This window comes from Aureococcus anophagefferens, assembly GCF_000186865.1.
Source record: "Aureococcus anophagefferens unplaced genomic scaffold AURANscaffold_26, whole genome shotgun sequence".
NCBI lineage: Eukaryota > Pelagophyceae > Pelagomonadales > Pelagomonadaceae > Aureococcus > Aureococcus anophagefferens.
Window position 1 is genome coordinate 152,708 of NW_008705586.1, and position 20,809 is coordinate 173,516.

At 53.0% G+C, this 20,809-nt stretch overlaps 3 protein-coding genes across 3 annotated transcripts; 1 reads left to right on the plus strand and 2 right to left on the minus strand.

Moving 5' to 3' along the window:
* Positions 1 to 135: 135 nt before the first annotated feature.
* Positions 136 to 9,703, plus strand: AURANDRAFT_72385 (hypothetical protein; the record flags this gene model as incomplete). The annotated part of the gene is made up of 21 exons (XM_009042045.1): positions 136 to 249; positions 471 to 623; positions 782 to 942; positions 1,045 to 1,119; positions 1,225 to 1,319; positions 1,570 to 1,639; positions 1,829 to 2,029; positions 2,318 to 2,377; positions 2,904 to 3,305; positions 3,868 to 4,203; positions 4,374 to 4,386; positions 4,437 to 4,589; positions 4,765 to 5,262; positions 5,284 to 5,769; positions 5,828 to 6,248; positions 6,315 to 6,466; positions 6,540 to 7,904; positions 7,982 to 8,399; positions 8,484 to 9,047; positions 9,112 to 9,220; positions 9,269 to 9,703. The coding sequence occupies 20 exons, from the start codon at positions 136 to 138 to the stop codon at positions 9,186 to 9,188; spliced, it is 5,814 nt and encodes a 1,937-aa protein (XP_009040293.1).
* Positions 9,691 to 12,131, minus strand: AURANDRAFT_38763 (hypothetical protein; the record flags this gene model as incomplete). The annotated part of the gene is made up of 4 exons (XM_009042115.1): positions 9,691 to 10,294; positions 10,490 to 10,705; positions 10,817 to 11,492; positions 11,665 to 12,131. The coding sequence occupies 4 exons, from the start codon at positions 12,096 to 12,098 to the stop codon at positions 10,034 to 10,036; spliced, it is 1,587 nt and encodes a 528-aa protein (XP_009040363.1).
* Positions 12,132 to 13,911: 1,780 nt separating this feature from the next.
* AURANDRAFT_38765 (hypothetical protein) lies at positions 13,912 to 15,177 on the minus strand (the record flags this gene model as incomplete). Its single annotated transcript, XM_009042114.1, has 2 exons — positions 13,912 to 14,555; positions 14,619 to 15,177. The coding sequence occupies 2 exons, from the start codon at positions 15,168 to 15,170 to the stop codon at positions 14,016 to 14,018; spliced, it is 1,092 nt and encodes a 363-aa protein (XP_009040362.1).
* Positions 15,178 to 20,809: the final 5,632 nt, after the last annotated feature.

Sequence of the window (20,809 nt, forward strand, 5' to 3'; positions counted from 1 at the left end):
TCTTCAATTCGGGCTCTATATAGACTCGTTCCAATAAAGGGTTCCAATCCCCAGTGGTTTGGCGGGATCAGCGGACGCCTGGTCCACCACCCGCTCTTCAAAGCGGCCTGGTAGACGCAGGCCCAGTATGCCCTCATGGACGGGCGAGTCACGGTCGAAAGGCTTGCCATCCAAAATACCCAAGGCCACTTCACCTACTTCCTTCCTATAATGCTCCAGCAACTCATCATTCAAACCCAACCCTTGGATGTCAGGAGAAACCAGAATGAAGGCCGACGGACCGCGCTTGGATGGCGCAGCCGGGCCGGGCGGGCCAAAAAATATAAGCCGCGCCACCCCGGACCCCGGGGAAGCGGCGAGCTGGGAGAGGACCACCACAACCAGCAGTTTTATTTAGCTGGATGATGATAGGTCTAAACTCACTAACTCGTTACCGGAAACATATTGTACTGCCGTAAATGCAATTTTAGACTATTAATCCTCTGGCCTTCTACACAGATCATCCCTTCTTGGTGGCCCAAGACATTGACCTCGCACCACTTATTGTTGATATCTGCATACACCGTCTTCGCCAGCTCCAACCCAGGCGACGCCGGCGGATCGAAGACCTGCGTCTATTTTTGGTTTCATCAATGGGAGGGGAGAAATTGACCGACGCAGCTTTTGTGATAGCCAGGCTGATTCGCTCAAAATGGATTGACTCTCCTGACGCTTTGAAGCTAATTCTAGATTTTTGGCAGTGAATTTGTCATGCGTTGTATCCAAGAATGTTTTTCTCCAGCTGCAACCCAACCTCGTCTGCTTTCTCTCACAACACCGAAAGTCAGCCGGCATGAAGGAAGGTAAAGCAAGCATGAGCTGCGAGATTGTGGCTGCCCGATCTGGGGATCTTTGCGCCACGTTAGGTGAGGGTGACCCCTTGAGTGATACAGCAACTGCGCGGTCTAAAACAACTATCGCCCTGTCGCCAAAGCCTGCTTCCTGGACTCGCCGGTGCACGTCAAGCACAAATATGGCCGTTGGTGTGGAGTCGCATTCTCCTAGGCGCTTCACAGCAGTTCGGAATCTCAGAGGTGGTGTGCTTTTGGCTCCACCCGCAACAACATTCCCTGGGAACAGGTGTGTTGCACTCACTGATGTGAGCGGCGCCCAACAGCTGAGGACCAAAGCTGGCCAAACCACGGACTCCATACTGGACCCGTCAAAAATTTGATGTGGTATCAGATCGCCAGTCCAAGCATCTCGCGGGGCATCGTCAGAAGGAGAGGCGCGCACAGCGGTGGAACACGTCGTTTCGTACCGTGAATCTATTCCGCGTGGTATGTAGGACAGATGAACTCCACGTCCACCAGGTCCACGTGAATGTCCGCCCATCACCGCTCCCTGGCCGAGAGCATCATGATTTTCTGATGCTGCGCATGCAATATCGACACCCCGATTACCCAAGTGGGCCAAGTTTGCGATTAGGCGCATGCCATCGTGTGCACACCATTTTGCCTTTGATTCAGCAAAAAGTACAGCACCAAATTTGATGAATTCTTTCTCAGCAATTTCTTGCGCCGCTTCCAGAGCCAAATTCCGCATGGAAGCGCTGTCGTGGTGCCGCCTTGACGTTTTATTACCTCGTCCACTTATCACAGTAAATTGCGTCTGGATTCGCCCCAAATCAATCCGTTTCCTAGCCGAGTCCTTTCCCGTCGCAGCGATTGCAACGTCACCACCTCCACCTTCCTTCAGCAGAATTGCCAACCTCGCTGCTTGTGTTGCAGCGACCCAGTGTGGCGAGTTTGCATCTTCTTCATAATTCAAAATGACCTGATTGTGATAGAAAATTCGGCAACGTACCAGATGAAGACGCCGCAACAACGAGCAGGGTTGAACCGTTGGGCACGACCTTCGCTGCAGCGTGTACGACACCCGGTGAGTCTGTTCCTGTCTGCCATCGAACCGAGCATGCACTCTGGAAGGTCGAACCGAGCTCGTCGGGGTCCTCAAAGACGCTCCAACTCGCACGATGGCTTGTGACTTTGTAAAATTTTAAAATTGAAAATGTCGAGGTTGCAAGCCAAATACCGAGGAGCAATAGCAAGTGCTTACGGGTGGTGCGAAACCATCGGCAGCACGACTGTCGAAGCCAACACATGAAACTCTACCAACGTTGCTCATATGATGAATTGCCTTTACGCACGCTCTATCTAATCTGAGGGACACATCCAGGGATGAAGAGAACGAATGTACAGGTAATCTCATGGGAAATTACTATGTATGCCATTCCGGAGAACATATAGAGAAAGAATGAGCTGCTATTTGTTATTAGATTTTCAACCAAATTTGGTCCTTTTGCAGCCATAGTGGTAGTGGTATTGGGGGTACTCCGGTAAATGCTCTGGCTTACTTTAGGTCAATCTTATAAGAATTTAACACAATATATGCTATTTTTACCTAACCCCGCGTTTTTGCGTGTTAATTTCGGTGTTTTTTAACGGATTTTAACTTTGTGATGTTGTTTTATAAGAGCCTGAGGTTGAGTTTGAAGTGAGATTGATGTCAGTCTTGATGTGATGTTGTTTTATAAGAGGCTGAGTTTGATGTCAGTCTTGATTGGTCTTGATGTAAATGTTGAATAAACTCAACGGCAGTGGTTTTTAGAGGGAGAAGCCACATAATTTTGCATCCGTCACTTTAGCGTGCGTTCATCCGCCGGCGGCTTCCTCTTATTCGTGGGTTTCTACTGCAACGCCCAGGAAGCTCGCGTGCCCATGCATGCGCCCCAGCTCGGGCAACGACTGCGCCTGTCCCCACTGCTGGGAGATCGTTTACATCATTAAAGCCCTGCGGGAATCCTTTAGGTAAAAGGGTAACATATGCGACTGTGTGGCATATACAAAGCTGCATGCTTTAAGGCTTGCACTGTCACCGTGCGGCAAGGCGCCCTGCCCTGGATTTAAGCTCCCCAAGGAGGACGAGCCGCCTGAATTCTACAGGTTCCCCTGTGCCGTGGAGAAACAACCGCCGAAAGGCGCCGACAAAGTCCTCCCTGAGCATCACAGCAAATGCGCACAGTGCACGTTTGGCTACCAGATGGTGATGCCAAAGGAAGGCAAGTGCAAACGACTGGCATTGTCCCTCACGTACCATGAAAGACGCGACATCAACGCGGCCCCGAAATGCGATGCCTGCTATGCGGAAAAGTTCGTAAAAGTTCCGTCCACGTATGGTGAGATCATCAACAAGTTGGCAGATAAAACAAACAAATGGCATCAGCACATGTGGATCAAGCAACTGACCAAACGTGCGCAGGAGCTGTAAATTGCTACCTTTGATGGCGAACGAACGATCGTCGTTGTTACGGACTTTGCGAACCGCAACAAACTGAACGGGATCGCACAAGCCACCAGCGAGATCAGCCCTGCCGTTGGATGCGCGGTCGCCATCGTGCTTTACAACCCAGGCGAGCAAGTGGACGGGCAAGAAAGGCCCGTTCAGACGGACGTCTGGCGCATCTTTAGCGGGTCCAAGGACTGTGCGCATTACAATGCTGTCCTAATAGAAGAGATTTTCGTGCACTACAGCGGCCAGGAACCACACAAGGAATCAAAATTGCGAATGCCAGAAGGAGGATGGGGAGAGCTGCGTCCGCCCAGTATGAGCGCATATTCCCGAGGCGCAGTGCCCCCGGGGGCTATGCCGGACTTGAGGTCGACATCGTAGCCGTCGGTCGTCAGCTGCCCGTAGCTGATGATCGACAGCGGCGAGCCGGGGTCCGAGGCAGCCCGCGAAGAGCTGGCGCAGGACCGCGCACCAGGTCGACACGGACCGCAAGGACGAGAAGTGCTTGAGTTCCTTCCTATTTCCAATAATTTCCAGGACCGCGCCGTCCGGGCTCGATAGGGGCCCCATATTTATCTTCTATTTCCCGGGCATTCGCCGGTATGCGTGGTTAGCCCTGGCTAATTTCCCCCGATGTGGTCTGGGCTACGTGTTTGCTGAGCACGCGCGACCCGTAGATGATGTGCACGACGTCGATGGTGCAGTCGGGAAACAACGCGACCGCGCCAGCCAGGGCGTAGCGCATCTCGAAGGACCAGGCCGCCGTCGCGTTCACCTAGCGATCTGCCGCTCTGAGACGCTTTTTAGAGCGGCGCCAAGAAGTCGCGAAGGTGCTCATGGCTGTGCAACAGAAGCCATCGGTGACCGCACAGGGTCCATACCGACGCGTTAGCATCGGCGGTCCAACGTGCGCGGCGCAGCAGCGCGCGGCTCGCAGAACCCTACCCCGCTGTGTTGGCCTTTATCTTCCGAGAACTCTCGGTCAATTGTCCGCGTTTTGCCTTCTGCGCTATCATTTTCGCTGGCAACGTTTGAACTCGTAGCTGCTCAAAGAGTGTGCGTGCAAAGTTGTAAAAAAGAATATCCACACGCAAGATTTGGCCCAGTTTCGCATTGATTACGTCATCATCTATCATGCGAAACGAATTTATTTAGCGCGCCGAAGACGGGTTGGGAATTTACGCCGAAGGCGGGCAAATTCGAGTTTAGGGTTAGGGTTAGGGTTAGGGTTAGGGTTAGGGTTAGAGGCCACGTTTTTTGTGCGCTTCTAAATTCGTACGTTTTTTCAAAACCGAGACCGTACGTTTCGATTTTCAAAGTTTGGCCCAAAAACACTTACATTTTCCGCGACGCCCCACTTAAACACTTCCAAACACTTACACGAACATGCGCGAAACACTTACCGCGGTCGCCGAACACCTCCCGCCAAGCCAGCGAAACACTCCACTGGAACTTTGCTACGCACCACGCCCTGGCTATAATCCAATCGGCTTTTTAGTTGATGCGCCCTCTCCTGAGAGCTCAGGAGCGCAAGACAATTTACCCGCGATCGCGAGGACAATGTCTATAATTATCCCCGTGCGTGGGTCCTCAAACACAGTGGAGGTGTTTAATGACGAGTTGCCCGAGGACCCAGCAGACGTTATCGACTTATTGCGCGCGGAGCTCGCGCCCCTCAACACCTGGTGCGAGTTTGCGGTGGCTTACCACAACCAAGGAAAACGCGAACAATTTCGTGAAATCTTGCTCGGAGTTGTGGATGCCTTCGATGTATATGAGATGCAAGACTTTTATCGGCGTCAGCCAGACTTATTTGCTTCCGGCCGATTGCGTGTCCTGAATTTGTTAGCAGCTTCTGCGACGAGTAATTTCATTGCCGAGGAGCTCCGAAAAGAAGCCCGAGAGGCATTGACGTATATTCTTATCACAATCGTTTATTTCGTTGATTTGTAGGCTTGGCGGCAGAAGGCGCTCGAGTATATTGGAAGAGCCGACAAAATTTCAACCAGCTGCTCGCAGACGTGGCTCGTGAAAGCTCTCTTTTGGATCGGCGAGCATCATCATGATGCGCATGCATTGCGAAATTCTGCGTACTACGCTGACTCTGCACTTCGCAGCGATAATGGTGCTTCGTGCAATGCGAGATTAGCAAAAGCAGCAGTTTTGTTCCACGAATGCAAATTTTCTGATGCTTTAAGGTTGTATGCGAGCACACTTCGCTCGGACCCAAGAGCTGCAGGCGCGAGCGCTCGCATTGGTGTTGGACTCTGTGCCTATCATCTAGGTGACAAAGACAAAGCACTTACTGCGCTTGAACGTGCACTTTCTCTTGGCACAACCTGCGTAGAAGCTCTAGTTGCTGTTGCTATTCTTCGGCTTGATCAAGAAAGCGATCCCAAAATCATGGGACGGAAAGGCACTGGCCTTTTGTCCAAGCGGGTATGCTAACCACGTTTGCACTTCATCTGAATAGTGCTTCACTCCGGTGCACACTTAGGCAACAGCGGGACCTGTTCAGGTCATAAATAGCCCCGGACGCATGCTCAGTCGTGCCAGAGAACTTGATCCCACATGCTCCATGGCGCTTAACCACTATGGGAATCATCTTTTCTGGTTATGGCAGCAATCTTCGCTTACTGGTCATGCACAAATGGGAAGCAGCAGCATCACATGCTCCACCGATCCATCTGATCTCCTTCACAGTGGTACGTGCATTCAACTGATCCAAAACGGCGAGAACAAAGTTGCTCTTGAGACCAAAGTTCGAGATGTGGTGATTCTTCCTGGTGAATTGGACACTTGGACTGTGAATCTTGCGACTCCATATCGCCCTTTGGCAAAAACAGATTTGCACAAATTAAGCATCAAAGTTAAAGAAGTTCCCGAGATTGATGATCTAGCTAGTCGCGCATATCACTGTATTCTAACTGTGCATGCGTTGGGGTTTAGGAAATAAGCTCCCAATTGAGCACACGATGCAACAGGTACTGCTGTGCCTGAGATCCAAGCTGAGGCGTACTTCATTCTTGGTCGGAATCACCACGTGCGAAACGAGTTTCAGGGTGCCCTCCCTTTCTATGTTCAAGCTTGCAAACTTTGGCCGCACTTTGCGCTTGCGCAATTTCGCCTTGCACAAGTTCTATTGAACATGCTTAGACGGCTCTTAGAGTTACTCGTGCAGATCTTCGATGAGTTGGGGCTTCATATAGGTACGGGCGGCCATGAACGATTTACCGGCAGCTCTTGAGGCGGCAGAGGTGGCGCTAGAATTGGCGCCAAACGCACACGAAGTTCTTCGGCTTGTTGGGCTATTGCGCCTTACACAGAATTCGACCAAGAGTCCACTCGAAGTTCTGAGACATGCAATCGCTCAGAACTCTAATGATACTTGCACTTGGCTTGCATTGGCAAGTGCCTTGGAACGCCACATATTTACTGATGATGCTGTCCATGAGCGTGATCCCAGTCTAGTTCGGAAAGCAATTGATGCGTACGATAATGCTGCAAAGCTTAAGTGGGAATCTTCGTCAACGGTTCCATTCCAAATATCAAACAATGTCGGAGTGCTTCATCTTTGTCTTGGCGAAGCTAGGCCTGCACAGTCTGCTTTTTTATCCGCACTGCATGATTTTGAGGGATGTTCGCCTAATCAGGGTCCTGATGCAACTTTATCGACTGTCAACCCGTATTGTTTTATGCCCTCAGTAACTGGGTCAGATGTCGGTGTACAGGGCGAGTTCTGGCATGACTATTGGAAACTGATTGACGGCGGAGCATGGCACTCTTCAACAAATCTATGTACGCTATGGATAGATATGCCGATTGACCCACCTTTCACTGTGGGCGAACGCATCCGTATTGGTGATGGCGGTGCTACTTGCATAGTGAGTGTCAAAAGCATGCGTGTATCAGCAATTGGCAAACCGATATCGCGCGAGAATGCCCTTGTGATTCAGATTTCCGAACCTCTCCGCATGTTGAGCTCAACCAAGCCCGTCAATCTGCCTCTTTATCGCATCGACTTGTCATGTCAAACTCTAATGCCCAATTCTGTCCCCATATACCTGAATCTTGCTCAAGTTCATGCCGCGGCCGGTGATTTGCCCAGAGCGCGTGAACTAGCCAGGCTGGCAGTAGCACTAGCCCCCAATAACATCCGTTGTAAGCTTCTACTAGCGCGCCTCGCTTTTGCCATGAGGGATGTAGAGCAAGCTCGGAAACACACTGCATCTGCTGTGAAAATCAGTTTGGGTCTCATGGATGGGTCTTCGGGTGCTATCTTTCTTGGGCTGGTCGCAGATTCCCTATCAGTTGCAAGTGTTATGTGGCGCAAATTGGAAAACTACGAGGAGGCGCTAAAAACATTAGACTATCTTAAAGATCTAAAAATTAGCAATCGGGGTTTTTCGACTGTTTACGCAAATGCTACTCTCAGCAATTTGCACTTTCGTGACCAGATCAGGAGCGGGAGGACTGGAATTGGTGACATCCAGCCTGATCATCGCGCTCAGCAGCTCAAGAATGCGGCTGATTGTGCGCGTAGTGCCCTAAATGATGATCCTTCATGCGCCATGGTTCAAATATGACTCCTCTTAGAGTCCACCATTGTCCTCGCTCGGCTTCAAATGTAGTTTCACACATGCAAATTTAGGCCGCGCAAGCTCTTGGAGCTGTCTTACTGGAATCGGGTAAGCTAGATGACTCCATGCTGATCTTCGAGCGCGTCCAGGAGAAGCTTGTCGCTGGTAGCAAGGCGTCTTGCGGTGATTCTGCGATTGATCGAGATGCCTCGTGCTCTGTTTTAGATGCTGCAATCAATCTAGCCCATTCTCGCCTCCTTGCTGGAAAATGGTTAGAAGCAGCTGCAAATTATGCTACGTGCGCTAAAGTGCTCATAGCCATGTCAGCCGGCAAAATGTTCGTACCATGTAGTGCTCAGACACGGCGCGCTGATGTGTACCATTGGCTTGCCCGTGCATGCCATGGCGCAAACGAGGCTCAAGGCGCTAGACGTGCACTTGCCGCTGCGATCCACCTGCAGCCGGGGAACCTTGCCTTCCGTTGCCATTGTATCTCATGAGTACAATACGTCCCCTCTTTTCCATACAACATTATCTGATATAGCTAGTCATGAGAGTCTAATTGACACTTAGGCGCCATACTTCTACTCGAAAGTGCCCATGGGTTGTGTAGGTCGTCCTCTTCGCCACAAGTGATGTCCTCCTTGCGCAGCAAAGGTGATTACACCGTAGTTTTGCTCGCAATTGCAAGGGATATGCTATTGTGGCTTCGAAATCAATGCCTTCAAGACTCAGATTCTCGTCCACAACCCCTCGAATTCAAAGATTTGATATCAAAGTGCGATGACGTGTTGCAAAAGGCGCGTCAATATCTCGAGTGCATTGCAAGTGAATTAACAATCAGGCTCCTACGCTTGTCGCTCACGCACGTGAGCAAGATGAAACAAGCGATCGTCTGCGCCATGCTCAGCGCGTACAGTATAGATCGCAGTGTTAAGACCTGCAAATTATGCAACACCCCCCATTCATCACTTAGACTGGCTCGCATTGTGGCAGAACGCCACGTGCGGGAAGCTGCTGCCACTGCAGCTGCTCGTGCCACTGCTGAAGAGTGCATGGCCAAAGCACAAAGGAAGAAGGAGCAGCTCGACTCTCTTCAAGAGCGTTGGACCATCGGCTCGGGATCAATTTCCAACGGTTACTTGCGGTGTCAATAGTAAAATTTTGAGTGGGTATTTTTTTAAAATCTTTTTCATTCTAGATGGTGATGTCGCTGTAGCTGGTGATACACAAGGTGAATCAGTAGATGGAACCAAGAAGGGAATCATTGAGTCTTGACATCAATGAATATAAGTTTCCATCCAATATTTGTCCGGACCCAAGCAGGCACAAATGTTCTCAAGATGATGCAAACATAGGCTGGCATCGCGTGCATTCCACTGTTTGCGTCGGAACGCACTGATTTCGAGTTCACTCTATGATCCGGATGAAGTAAGCTATGATTTCGGCGGCGCTGTGTCGAAAGGGGGTTCGTTTCTCTTGTCTGACGTCTTGGTTGGTCGTCGTGTGAATTGCAGTCTGCGACGGGATTACAACATAATCATCGGGTAGCAGACAATTTCAAGTACTGGCTCCTGTAAGTGCCCTGTGGGATCCGGGCTGGTGTTGGGTGCGAAATTACGTCGGATGGGTCGACTTCCGTGCGCCTCAGAGACGGGGGCTGGCAGCCCCAAGTTCTGGCCCCGCCGACGCCCCTAGGCCCCTTCGCCCCTTGCGCGCGACAACCCTTTGTCCGGAGAGCCCCTTAGCAGGAGGTCGTGTTAAAAATGGCTGCCCCAGAGGCGGGTATTTCGAGTTTAGTAGTACCCGAGTTGTGCACATGTAGAACTCGCAACCGGCAGCCCAAAATAAATCTGCTGGTTGTGGCGGTCCTCCTCCGCAACTGTCCGAAGCTAGACTGGCCACGGTGCCGGACAGACCAGCTGCACAGACCAACGCCCGGCGGGGGTGAAGAAGTTGCACGCGACGAGGAAGGAAGATAGAATTACAATAACCATGCTTGTAGGGTGTGTTGTGATAACGACCGCTAGAGTCGGCTTCTGCCTTGGATAGCAGCCTCTAAAGATCTCTGTTTTTCGGCACCATCTGCGATAAGAGCACGCACGACTGCACATGCTGGACTTTTATGCCGGGAGACACCCGAGGTCAGTCCCAGATTTGTGTGGCGTGGCGACCTCATCGGGGCGAGTGCGCTCTGCTAAGACTTCTCGGACGCGACGCGCGTCGCTATGAACAACAGTGAATCTGAAGCCACTGTCGATGATGACATCGCCGTTTTGGGGGATTTCGCCGTGAACGGCACAGAGGAACCCAGAAAGCGTGACACAGTCAAAGTTTTCATCGTCAAGCGGCTTCTTTTTCGTCCAATCTCCACGCGACTCGTGCTTACGCTTTCCAGTGTCGTTTTCCTGGTGCGCATCGTAATCTGTGTCGTCCTCATCAGAGGCACGAACGGTGCGATCGTGCGGGGCGAAAAGGGCCGTACGGACGTCATCGAGCTCAGCCTCACCTTTTATGGCATACGCACTCGCTAATGCGTTCGTGGTCGAGGGATCCCCGTCCGCATTGGGCTGTAGGACAACCTGTATGAGGGAGCGGTCATCGACGTCTGTGCCCTCCTCCGCATCCTCTTCATCGTAGATCTCTCCGACAATCTCCTCGAGGATGTCTTCCAGGGAGACAATGCCCGCTGTCCCTCCATACTCATCCACGACGACCGCAAGGTGACAGCGCCGCCGCCGCATGGCTTCAAGGACGGCCCACACGCTCATGGACTCCGGTACGAAATAGGCAGGCTCAAGACCGGGCTCATCCCGGACACGCGTCGCACGAAGCGCGGCCTCTGTGGTCGCCATTGGCGGCGCGTAGAGGGTCATATTCGTCGTAATAATCTTGTGTTTCCTGACGGGAAGGGGGTTTGAACCATCAATCGCATTAAACTCTGCGTAGCGGATAAGCGATTTGGCAAGGAGTATGCCCGTGATATTATCGACGTCGTCGTTGAATGTGGGAAGGCGTGAATATTTTGTCGATGTCATGACTTCGAGGGCGTCTCCGAGCGAGGCCTCATCGTCGAGCGCGACTACTTCCACACGGGGTGTCATCACTTCGGCAACCCTGGTGACTTGGAGGTCAAGGACGCCCTTGACCATGTTGCTTTCGCGAGCCCCGATACCACCGCTCAGGCGCGCACCTTCGACAAGGAGGCGCAGCTCACCTGCCGACACATCGCCGGCGTGACCCTCATATTCCAGGCCAAGAGGTCGTAAGATTTCTTTGACCCCAAAGGAGAAGGCGCGTCCAACGGGCGCGAGAAAGACCGCAAGTGTGCGGATGTATGGTAAAGCGAACCGCGCGATTGGCTCTGCGTTCTGCACACCCAGTGTCTTAGGCAGGAGCTCGCCGAAGAATATTGTCACTGCCGCGAAACCGAGCCCAGCAACCGTCAACCGTTGTGGGCTGTGGCCAAAGCAGGCTCCTAGCGCGCTAGTCGCTAGTGTCGTGCCACAGACAGTGCAAACTGTCGACGCGACCAGCATCGTCGTCATCACTCGGGTGATGTCGTTCACTACGACCGCGAACCTGCGTTGGGTCCCATCATTCCAGTTGGCGACCGATCTTTATCAAATCAAGGCCACTTGGATTACTCTAGCGGCAAATAATCTAGGTATGAGCGGAATCTCTCCGACCAGTCGCAGGTAGTTCTGAATCCCATATATCTCGATACAGTGTAAGTTTCCCGCACTGCATAAACGGCGAGTCTTTGCCCTCCTCCTCCGCAAATTCGCGCACCTTCCAAGGCCATAGCGTTGTGATGGCTATCTCTGCCGCATGCACTGCCGAGGCCAGTACAAAGAGCACACCCCATCCCATCACCCGAGGCGCTACACGCACATTCGAGATACCACTGCTCCCTGAATTGGGGAGGCCCATCGCAGCTACACACGGCGCTGCAGCCGCAAGCGCACACAGGGTGAATCCTCCACGAAAGAGGGGCGCCCTGTGGTACTTTTTGGATAGTGCCGCGTCCTTCCGCGTCCCTGCGTATCGGTCTTTCTTGGTCAAGTAGACCCTTGCGTCCATAACCATTGTATTTTGGAGTGATGCTAGAAAATCGGTGCGGCGCATTCGGCCAGGCGCAGAAAAAGCGGAAACAACGCTAATGACGAGCACTGCCGTGGGACGCATCGAGACGCAATTCTGGCCCCTTCGGCCGGCGTGCAGGCAGAGGTCTACTACTATTGTAAAAGCCCCCGACAATAGAACTAGTGGTTTTAGGCATAGCATAGCCTGGGCACGCTTGCGGCCCAGACTGACGGTGCCAGGCGGCTCCACGCTGCACCGGCGTCCAGTCCGACCAGCCCGGGCGTAGATGCGCCAAGGGCAGCGAAGGATCGCACGTCTGCGCGCACTTGGCCATACGGAGAATACCCCCCGCACTCAGGGCCAGCACGAGTATGTTCTGTGACATGCCACGTACGTCGGAGCTCTTACGTACACCCTAAGGGCCTCCGTAGGTCTTAGGTAATTCCTAGGAACTCCACTCAGCCTAAGATTGTAAATGGCTTTCAAGTTGCCTTTGGTGCTGCTGGCCGTCGGCTGCGCTGCGCTGGCGCCAGCGCGGCGTATTAGTGCATGTCCATTGAGTGCGATACAATCCTCGGCCACATGGAGGCCTACGACGCTGGACGTTGCGAATTCGAACTTCCAGGCGGGGTGGTATACCGAGGTTGAAACGCTGCAGGTCTTGCCCGCTCCAGTAAGCGCGCCCGTCCTGGTGGGGGCGCGTGCCTTTAAGTATACTTACACATACAACTATGGGTCGTCCGCTGTGCGATAGGGCCACTTGCAACAGATTTGATGCTGGAGCGGCAGCATTCAGCGCCCAGACCAATGGTTTTGTACAGAAGCATGCCTGGTAGGTACAAAAGTTGTGGAACAACATCGATGCCATGGCGAGGGAAGTTCAGACCGCACGCTTTGCGCGTGGTTCAGCGATCGAGCCGTTCTCGCGTTCTGCATCGATTCCAGTGCTTGTGCTTCGCGTACGTCGGGCCACAAGGGTTTGGAAGCTGCTGTGAGCAGCTGACGCTATACCTTTGCCGTGCTCGTTCGTGCCGTGCACTGGCGCTCGGTCGCGGTTGTCCGCCGGAAAACACCCACCTGGCGATACTTCAACTTGAGGTTCAACATGGCCGCCAGGCACGTTTGATTTGAGCCCCTTTTTGTGTCTGGGACGTCTGCATACACCAGGGGCGTGTACGTGAGCCGCTATTTCGACGGAATTGTACGCGCCTGGTGACAAAAAGGTCGATATTCCAGCTTGCTATGCCTAAAACCACTATTTCTACCGTCGGGGGCTTTTATTGTAATGTTCCGAGGGGCCCCTGCGCGACGGTGCGTGCCGCGGTCCCCGGCCACGTCCCCGGCCCGTGCCCGGGCCGTGCCCGGGCCGTGCCCGGGGCCCCGTGCCGGGCCCGTGCCGTGCCGAGTGCCGGGCCCGTGCCGGGCCTCCCCGGCCCGTGCCCGGCCCGTGCCCGGGGCCCCGTGCCGCGTGCCGAGCCCGTGCCGGGCCGCGTGCCGGGAGCGCATTTACCGTGCCGGAACCCCCGTGCCCGCCGTCCCCGGCCCCCGTCCCGGGGCCGGACCGTCGTGCAGGGGCCCGTCTCCGGGTGAATACGGGGGCCGGGTGGGGTCCAAACTAGAAAGCGTCGAATTTCCCGCGGGCTCCAGGCCCGGGGCGCTTGCAGGCGACTAAAGGGGGGGGCAGGTCGTAAACTCAGCTTCGTTGGGTTTCTCGTGTCCAGAGGCAAGCACGATATCCATAGTTCGGGGGTGTGAACACCATTATCCCCCTCTATTGTCGCTACCCCACCTAACTGTGCTAGAATCTCTGCACGGGGGCATGTTGGAGGCCCAGTTCGCTTCGGGTGACCACACCCGCACCCTGGTGGATATTCGCCACTCGGATATTCGCCGCTTTCAGCCCAGTAGGCAGAGTCAGGGTATATTCCCCTGTGGGCTTTACTAGGCGCCGGGGTCCCGGGCGGGGCCCAAAATACCGGCGCCAGTTGCCCTTGACCAGCGTGTGGCGGGAAGGGCATTTTACTGTCCTGCGGAGCCGATTCCGAAGAGATTTTTGGCAGTTTCATAGACGACATAAGAAGAGCCCGTGCTTGGAAGGGTGGCGAGACAAGCCGGTTTGAGGCCCTTGTAAAGGCCACGCCCCCCTTCTGTTTTGGAAATGCCTGCAAGTCCGTCAAACATGTTCCTGAAGGTCTTGGGACGTCCACCAATACCCTGGAGCTGTAAACGTTTGCGAACAACATCTAGTGGATGACAACTAATCTGGGCAACCATACCAGCCAAGGCACCAAGGCTCATAGTTTCAATGGTGGTCATGCGTTGACCTCCAGAAGATATGATCGACCGACAAGTTTCATAGGTGCAGAACTCAACCCCTACGTAGGGAAACATAGCCATCAAGGTAGGTACGAGGCCCCGATAGAGAGCACAGAAGCCTTGCTCTTCGACAAAGGTTTTCAAGGATTCAATGATGCCCTCGCCATATCTTCCACGCTCGACTGTCAGGAGAGATTTCACAGTCTCAAGTGGATAGACACAAGCTGCCGCAACCATTCCAGCCTAACAAAAAAAGAGCTAGTTAGCTCCAGCTCAACGCACGAATGAATGACGCTGGAATACTGCAAGACCGCCCGCGATCAGCCGCTCAATAGGCTCGAGAGCTTCGGCCTTATTCTGCCAGCGCTTCAAGAACAAAATCTGTTGCTTAAAGAATTCAAAAGACACAAACTGAATACCTTTCGTCGGCGCGACCTTCAGACAATTCGCGCCGTTGCCCTTGTAAAACCCAGTTGCACCTTCGAGCGCCCAAAGGCGAGTCAGCATGTCTATTGGTCCTTCGACTGTGCCCACTGCCGCCATATTCACTGTCGCCACCACCTCTAATGGAGATACCAATGTGCGAGACACCACTCCAGCGATCGCGCCCGCTGCAAGGAACTTCAAGTTGCGCGTCACTGCTGTCGTTGTACATGCAGGGGGGGGGGGCTTGTACGCGCCGCTGAAGATCACTCGCAGTGCCTGATCAACAGATTGGGAAGCTGGTATTGACCATTTTCGCCAACGTCTTGCAAGGCGCCTTTCCGAAAGACATTCTCTCCCAGTAGGTGAAGGTAGCGCTTCGCCTGAGACCAAATGATAGAAGTGCCACAGCACAATTGCGTGCTTGAATCCCATCGGCGCCACCTCGGACAAAAAAGGTAGTCAAGGACGGTACGTACTGGTCACCGCCACGGTATTTGTGATCAGTTAACATAAACGAAGAATCGGTGTTAGCTGCGATTCGACAAGGTGAAACATACAACTTTAGGTCGCCTAGGGGCGCTCATGAGGAGACAGGAAAACGGATGGAGCTGCTTCTCCGGTGGTGTTGGTCGGCGTAACGGCCCGGAAAGTTGGTTTTATGTTGATCCTTTGCAAATGAAGCGCACAGTAGGCTAGTCGGGACTAGTAGTCAGGAGGGCATCACAACAGCTGACGCCGCAATATTGGATAATCCCAACTCCCTCGAGCTGACCCAGCTCTATGCCAGGAGCAACTACCCGAGAAGCGGTGCTGCCGAGCAAACCACCCGGCGGATACAAGGCACTGCCTACCATTCGTGGGTGCCTGAGTAGTCGAAGTGCCTCAACAGAGCGACGGCTCGTTCATTGGCCTTGAATATGCGCTTAAGCTCAAGTGTCATGGCAGTCGGCCAGCGAGGGGTGCTACGCTCGAAAGGCCTCTTGAGCTGGGCCATGCGGAGCAATGTGTGGGCTTCCGTGGCGATGGCAGCGCTCGCAACACCTGGCTCGTGCAAATTAGTATGACGTTTTTTTAGCATGGTTTCGAGGCAGTCTTTTTCCACGTGGTAGTGAACAAGGATCTTCTCTAGTGTTGGATATCCGGCCCCGACAAAGAGATCTTCATATCGGACTATCAGAAGTCGGGGGTCATTTTGATATAAGAGGATCGCTTCATTATCGTTGACCCAGCGCTGGAGGCATAAGACACCGCCTGGGTCAGCATTTGGATATCTTTCTATGAGCGATAGCATGACATCGCGACCATCACGGACCAGGCCAACTACGCGAGTTAGTGGGAGTGTCGCAAATATATATCCCAGACGGCACGCATTTGACGGTGACTTGACTAGCCAATGTGTCGCATTTTGATGCTTGTTCATGGCTGCAAGATTGGCAAAAGTGACATCGTCTCGACGCGACTCCACCAGCATGGATATTCGCCTGAAACTGTCAGCTTTCACAGAATACTCAAGCGCAGCATTTGGCGCGACGGTGAACACATTTGGATGCAGGGAGAGTAGGTCGACAAGTGGTGTTGTGCCTGAATGACCGCACGCAACAAGGAATGCTGGCAGCACTGCTGGCGTCGCGATCAAACCCCCTCTGTGAGTCCATGAGTCATTGAAAGACAGCGGGTTCATCCATGGAGACCTACGATTCCTAGTCTATCCGCTGGCGGAAGTTTTTGGTGCAAGTTACTTACGTGCGCCGCGCATCTGAGCCACAAAACTGGGGTACACTCCAAACTGGGATAGCTCCAAACGATGCAAACATGCTCTGAAAGATCCCCGCAGTGCGTAAGCCCACGTGCAACATCACTAGCAGCGACATCCCTGCACAACATACGACAGGAATTCTTAACAGAAATAACGTAATGGTTTCAAAAGAGCGAGCAGCCAAACAGCGGCAGGTGCGCTTATCCGGTGGCGCAAGAGGAGCGCAGAAGACAGCTCCCATTGGACGGAATCCTTCTGAAGGGGCGGACACTGAAAATCGGCCGATTGCAGATCGTCGAATTTGGCGGCGCCGCCTACTACAGTAGTGCGATGGAAAGAAGGCGTCGAGCCATCTTCTAGATCTAGCCGATAGAGCTAATCAAAGACTAGACTTCTAGGTTCGTGGAGCTCGGTACAGGTAATCAAGATCTTCGATTTCCGTCCACTAGTCGTAGGGTAAGTCGTCGGGCCCCGGGGTAAGTCGTTGGGCTCGCCAAAACGGAACGCCGCGCGCGCGCCGCCCGCGCCGCGTCTGAATCGATGCCACGTCGGTCGTTTCCGTCCACTTGGCCTTTCGTATCTCCCACTAGCCTGAGCTAAAGGAAGCAAGTAAAATCCTCCCTCAAGGGGAGGTTGAGCTCAGTTTCAATTAAAGATGCCAGAATGAAGGCCGACGGACCGCGCTTGGATGGCGCAGCCACCTCAGCGGGGATGGAGGAGGGTAGGGCAGGGCGGGTGCTTCATTTGTGCCGGTGCTTCATTTGTGCCGAAGGAGGGTGGTGGGCGGGCCAAAAATATAAGCCGCGCCACCCCGGACCCCGGGGAAGCGGCGCTCGAGCTGGGAGAGGACCACCACAGCCAGCAGTTTTATTTAGCTGGATGATGATAGGTGGTCTAAACTCACTAACTCGTTAGGGCTAGACGCGCCCATAGAAATACTAATCTTTGTTTTGCGGTCGCCCGGCGGGAGGTCCTCATAGAGGTCCTCCGTCCACCGCGCGCGCGGGGGTCACAACGGACGTCCAACGGACGTCCAACGGACGTGGGACAATTCGTTTCAATGTTTTGTTTCGCACACTGCTCTGTCTCATGGAGCTACTTTATCTGGATTTCGTAGAGCCTTAAACGGTTACGGCCTCGGTTCTTTTTCTATGGGGAATTCGTCAGCCGATATTCTAAAGTCAGGAAAACGTCGAGGATCGTGGAGGGTAGCCGGTCTGGAGTTTCGTATTGCCCCCCGGTCTAGAGTCTATCCGCGCAATGTCTTGCTTACACGTGAACGAACGCGACGCGGCTGGCTTTCGGGACAGCATGGGCGGCCCGTGGGTGCTGGCTAGAGCGCGTGTAAGAGCAGATTTAGGTGGAAAAGAGGCCGTAGTTTCACTCCAGGTTTAGGTGCATTTCAGGGGACTAGTGAGAGAACGGATTCCCGATGTCCCTGTCATTTAGAGAATCATCGCTTTCTTGGCCGCTGGTATCATACTTGCTCTTGGTTGAGACTGACTGTATATCTTCGCCTGCGTCGCCTGTATACACATTGTGCTTGATCTTCGACCGAAGACCTTCAGATAATGGGTTGGTCTGCTGGTGCCTTTCCTTCCCTGAGAACATGTCACGTGCACCGCCAATTTCACGACGATGATGCGCTGCCTTCTCTGTCTCAGTGAGCTCTTCGTCCACATCCATGAGATCGACGTGCATGTCCCCATCCGGCTCCCCATCGCTGATAGATTCGACTTGCGTATCTTCGTCTGAATCTCCCTGAAGAAAAGAGATCCCAGACTCTGCGCGCCTGCGGGAGGTGAAGATTCCTCATTTTTCAAGTATAGTAGGACTCAGACAATTACGCAAGGATTGCAGCTTCTCTCTCCCTTCTGCGATGCTCCCGCCTCTCCTTCCGCTTCGTTTCACCAATCTGCATGCACGCCTTGCAGAGACAGAAAAGAACAAAGCAAATCAGGCCCAGGATGGCCGTATAGCATTTGCAGAAGAGTCTCGCGAAAGCCCCGAGCCACCTAGCCATTTGGGGAAATCTAGTTCTAAACTCCTCCAAAACGACCACAAGGCTGTTTTCATAAATTCGGTACCGACCATTAACTGCTCGTTGGAAGTAGGTAAGCCAGCTGCTGCGATCAGCTATGGATATCAAGTCGACGACTACTTCTAGTTCGCTACTCTGTTGAATTTTTGGACCAGGTTGCACAACATCGAATGCATAATCGGATCGAATTGAGAGCGTCGCACGCTCTCCAAGTGACATTTGCTGGACGCCGACGTCGATACCTCGAAGTACTTTGCCGCGTGTATGGTAGATGAATCGACAACCCATGCTACCCTGGACACGCTTGCTTCCGTTGTGCTTTTCCGATAGCATAAGTGGGACGTCAAGCGCCGGAGCGAAGCACATTTTTTTCAGCTGCTTGACACTGACTGTTTTTGTGGTAGCAGGCTTTATCTGGACTCTCTTCAAACTTCGTCTCGAGGAGGGATTGCCCGATGGCCTCGTCGCTAACCTGATCGAGTCATGCTAAGCCTTATCTGCAAGTGCACTGAATGCTGGTTAATACTTTGTCCCAAAACACTGTACTGGACTCGGCTGATGACATGCGATAAAAACCACAGCTCAAAATGCTCAACAGCCAATTACTAGCGGCAGCGATATCCAAACTATACTTGGCCCGTGCTACAACAATTGAAGATAAGCTACCCTTGATACTTTTCGGCTCTGCTTTTTTTGTTGATAAATCAGAGCGCTTTACTAGCTGTGCGATCGCCTCACCATTCAGCTCTATTTCTCCCAGAGTTTTGTGTTCGCCAATACGGTCGTAGTCGCGAACCTCAATGAGAAGTGTTTTCAGACTTAGGCTTTGAGCCAGGGCCTGAGACGACTTGGGGGCGGTGACGGAGCGTCGGAGTGCGCCCCGCCCGTCTGTGCCCTTCTTTCCTTGACTTTTCGCCACATCAAGGACTGGGAAATGAAAAACGCACTCGTCCCATTTGGGATCAGCACAATTGTATATGGGGACTCGCCCAGAGGCTGGCCATCCCAGAAAGCGGCGAGGTAAGGGTCACTTTCTGAGAATGTATCCGCACGCCTAAATTTGAAGAGATGTGGAACTTGATTTACGTGAGCACGCAGCTTTTTGCATTCTCGACCTTGATGACGATGTGGGTCATGCCCGTCTTCACATGAGTGGTTCGGCCGATGGCAACTCGCATGGTCCCGGTCGGCATCTTCGGGCGCAATGGGTAGACTCTAGGTTCGGACTCGCCAGTTGCAAGTACTTTGACAATTTGCCTCGGGGATAAGGACACTTGGCCCACAAAGACATCTTTAAAAACGGTATTGTAGTCATACATTTCAAGACGGAGGATGGGATCGACGTATTTCGGATTTCCATGTTCCCGTTTGTTTCCTCGCAGCGCCGCACGCTCGACCCACCTCGCAACAGGATTTGCAAGCGGAACAACGAAAGTTTCGCCACTCCAGATCGGATCCGTGTTCCCGTCTATCACTTGTGTCGCCCCAACAAAGGTGTCCTCCCAATATACGGCGCAATACGGGTCCGGAACCTGGCGCACGCAATCAAACTTGTGCCAGTGTTCAGTTTCCGACACTGGACACGATTCACGTCAAGAACGCTAGCCTGGTAGACTCGATTTGCGCATAGCACTTGAACATGAAGACAAGGTCCTGAACATCCACTTTCGAACCATATCGGCCGTCCGCCCCGCATCGCAGTGGAGTCCACCACGGCAGTCTTCCCGAGGATTCGCATCTCGTAAAGAATACTCACCTTATCAAAGACCTAGATACAAAAAAATAAGTTTCTACTCAGAGAAGTAGGTACATAGTCTGGAGTTGCTCGTCAAATCACTCTCGAGCGACTGGCAAGACACGGCCTTAGACATCTGGATAGTGAGTCTCGTCTCCATGCTCCAGAGTTTGTTTTACCACGCCCTGGCCCGCAACTAGGATGCGCTCTCGCTTATCAGAGAGCTTGTGTTTCTCCTTGTATTTCTCGTAGCAGTCCTCACAGAACCTGTTCACGTAGCGTACGAACACGTTGACATGTCGTGATTATACGCAGTGGACATGCGGTTTGTGCCCCCAAGCGATCACTGTCGCATCGAGGATTTTTCGCTTCGTTCCCGGGATCTTGTCTGCGTTCTGTCGACATCGCTGACACTCTGGCACTCTCAGGAACTCGTGGTATTTCGGTCTGAGCAGAGAGTGTCCATACCTGAGACATCACAGCTTTGTGGTCACACAATAGCAGAACGGACCGATTTGGCTCTATCATCTCCAATAGCA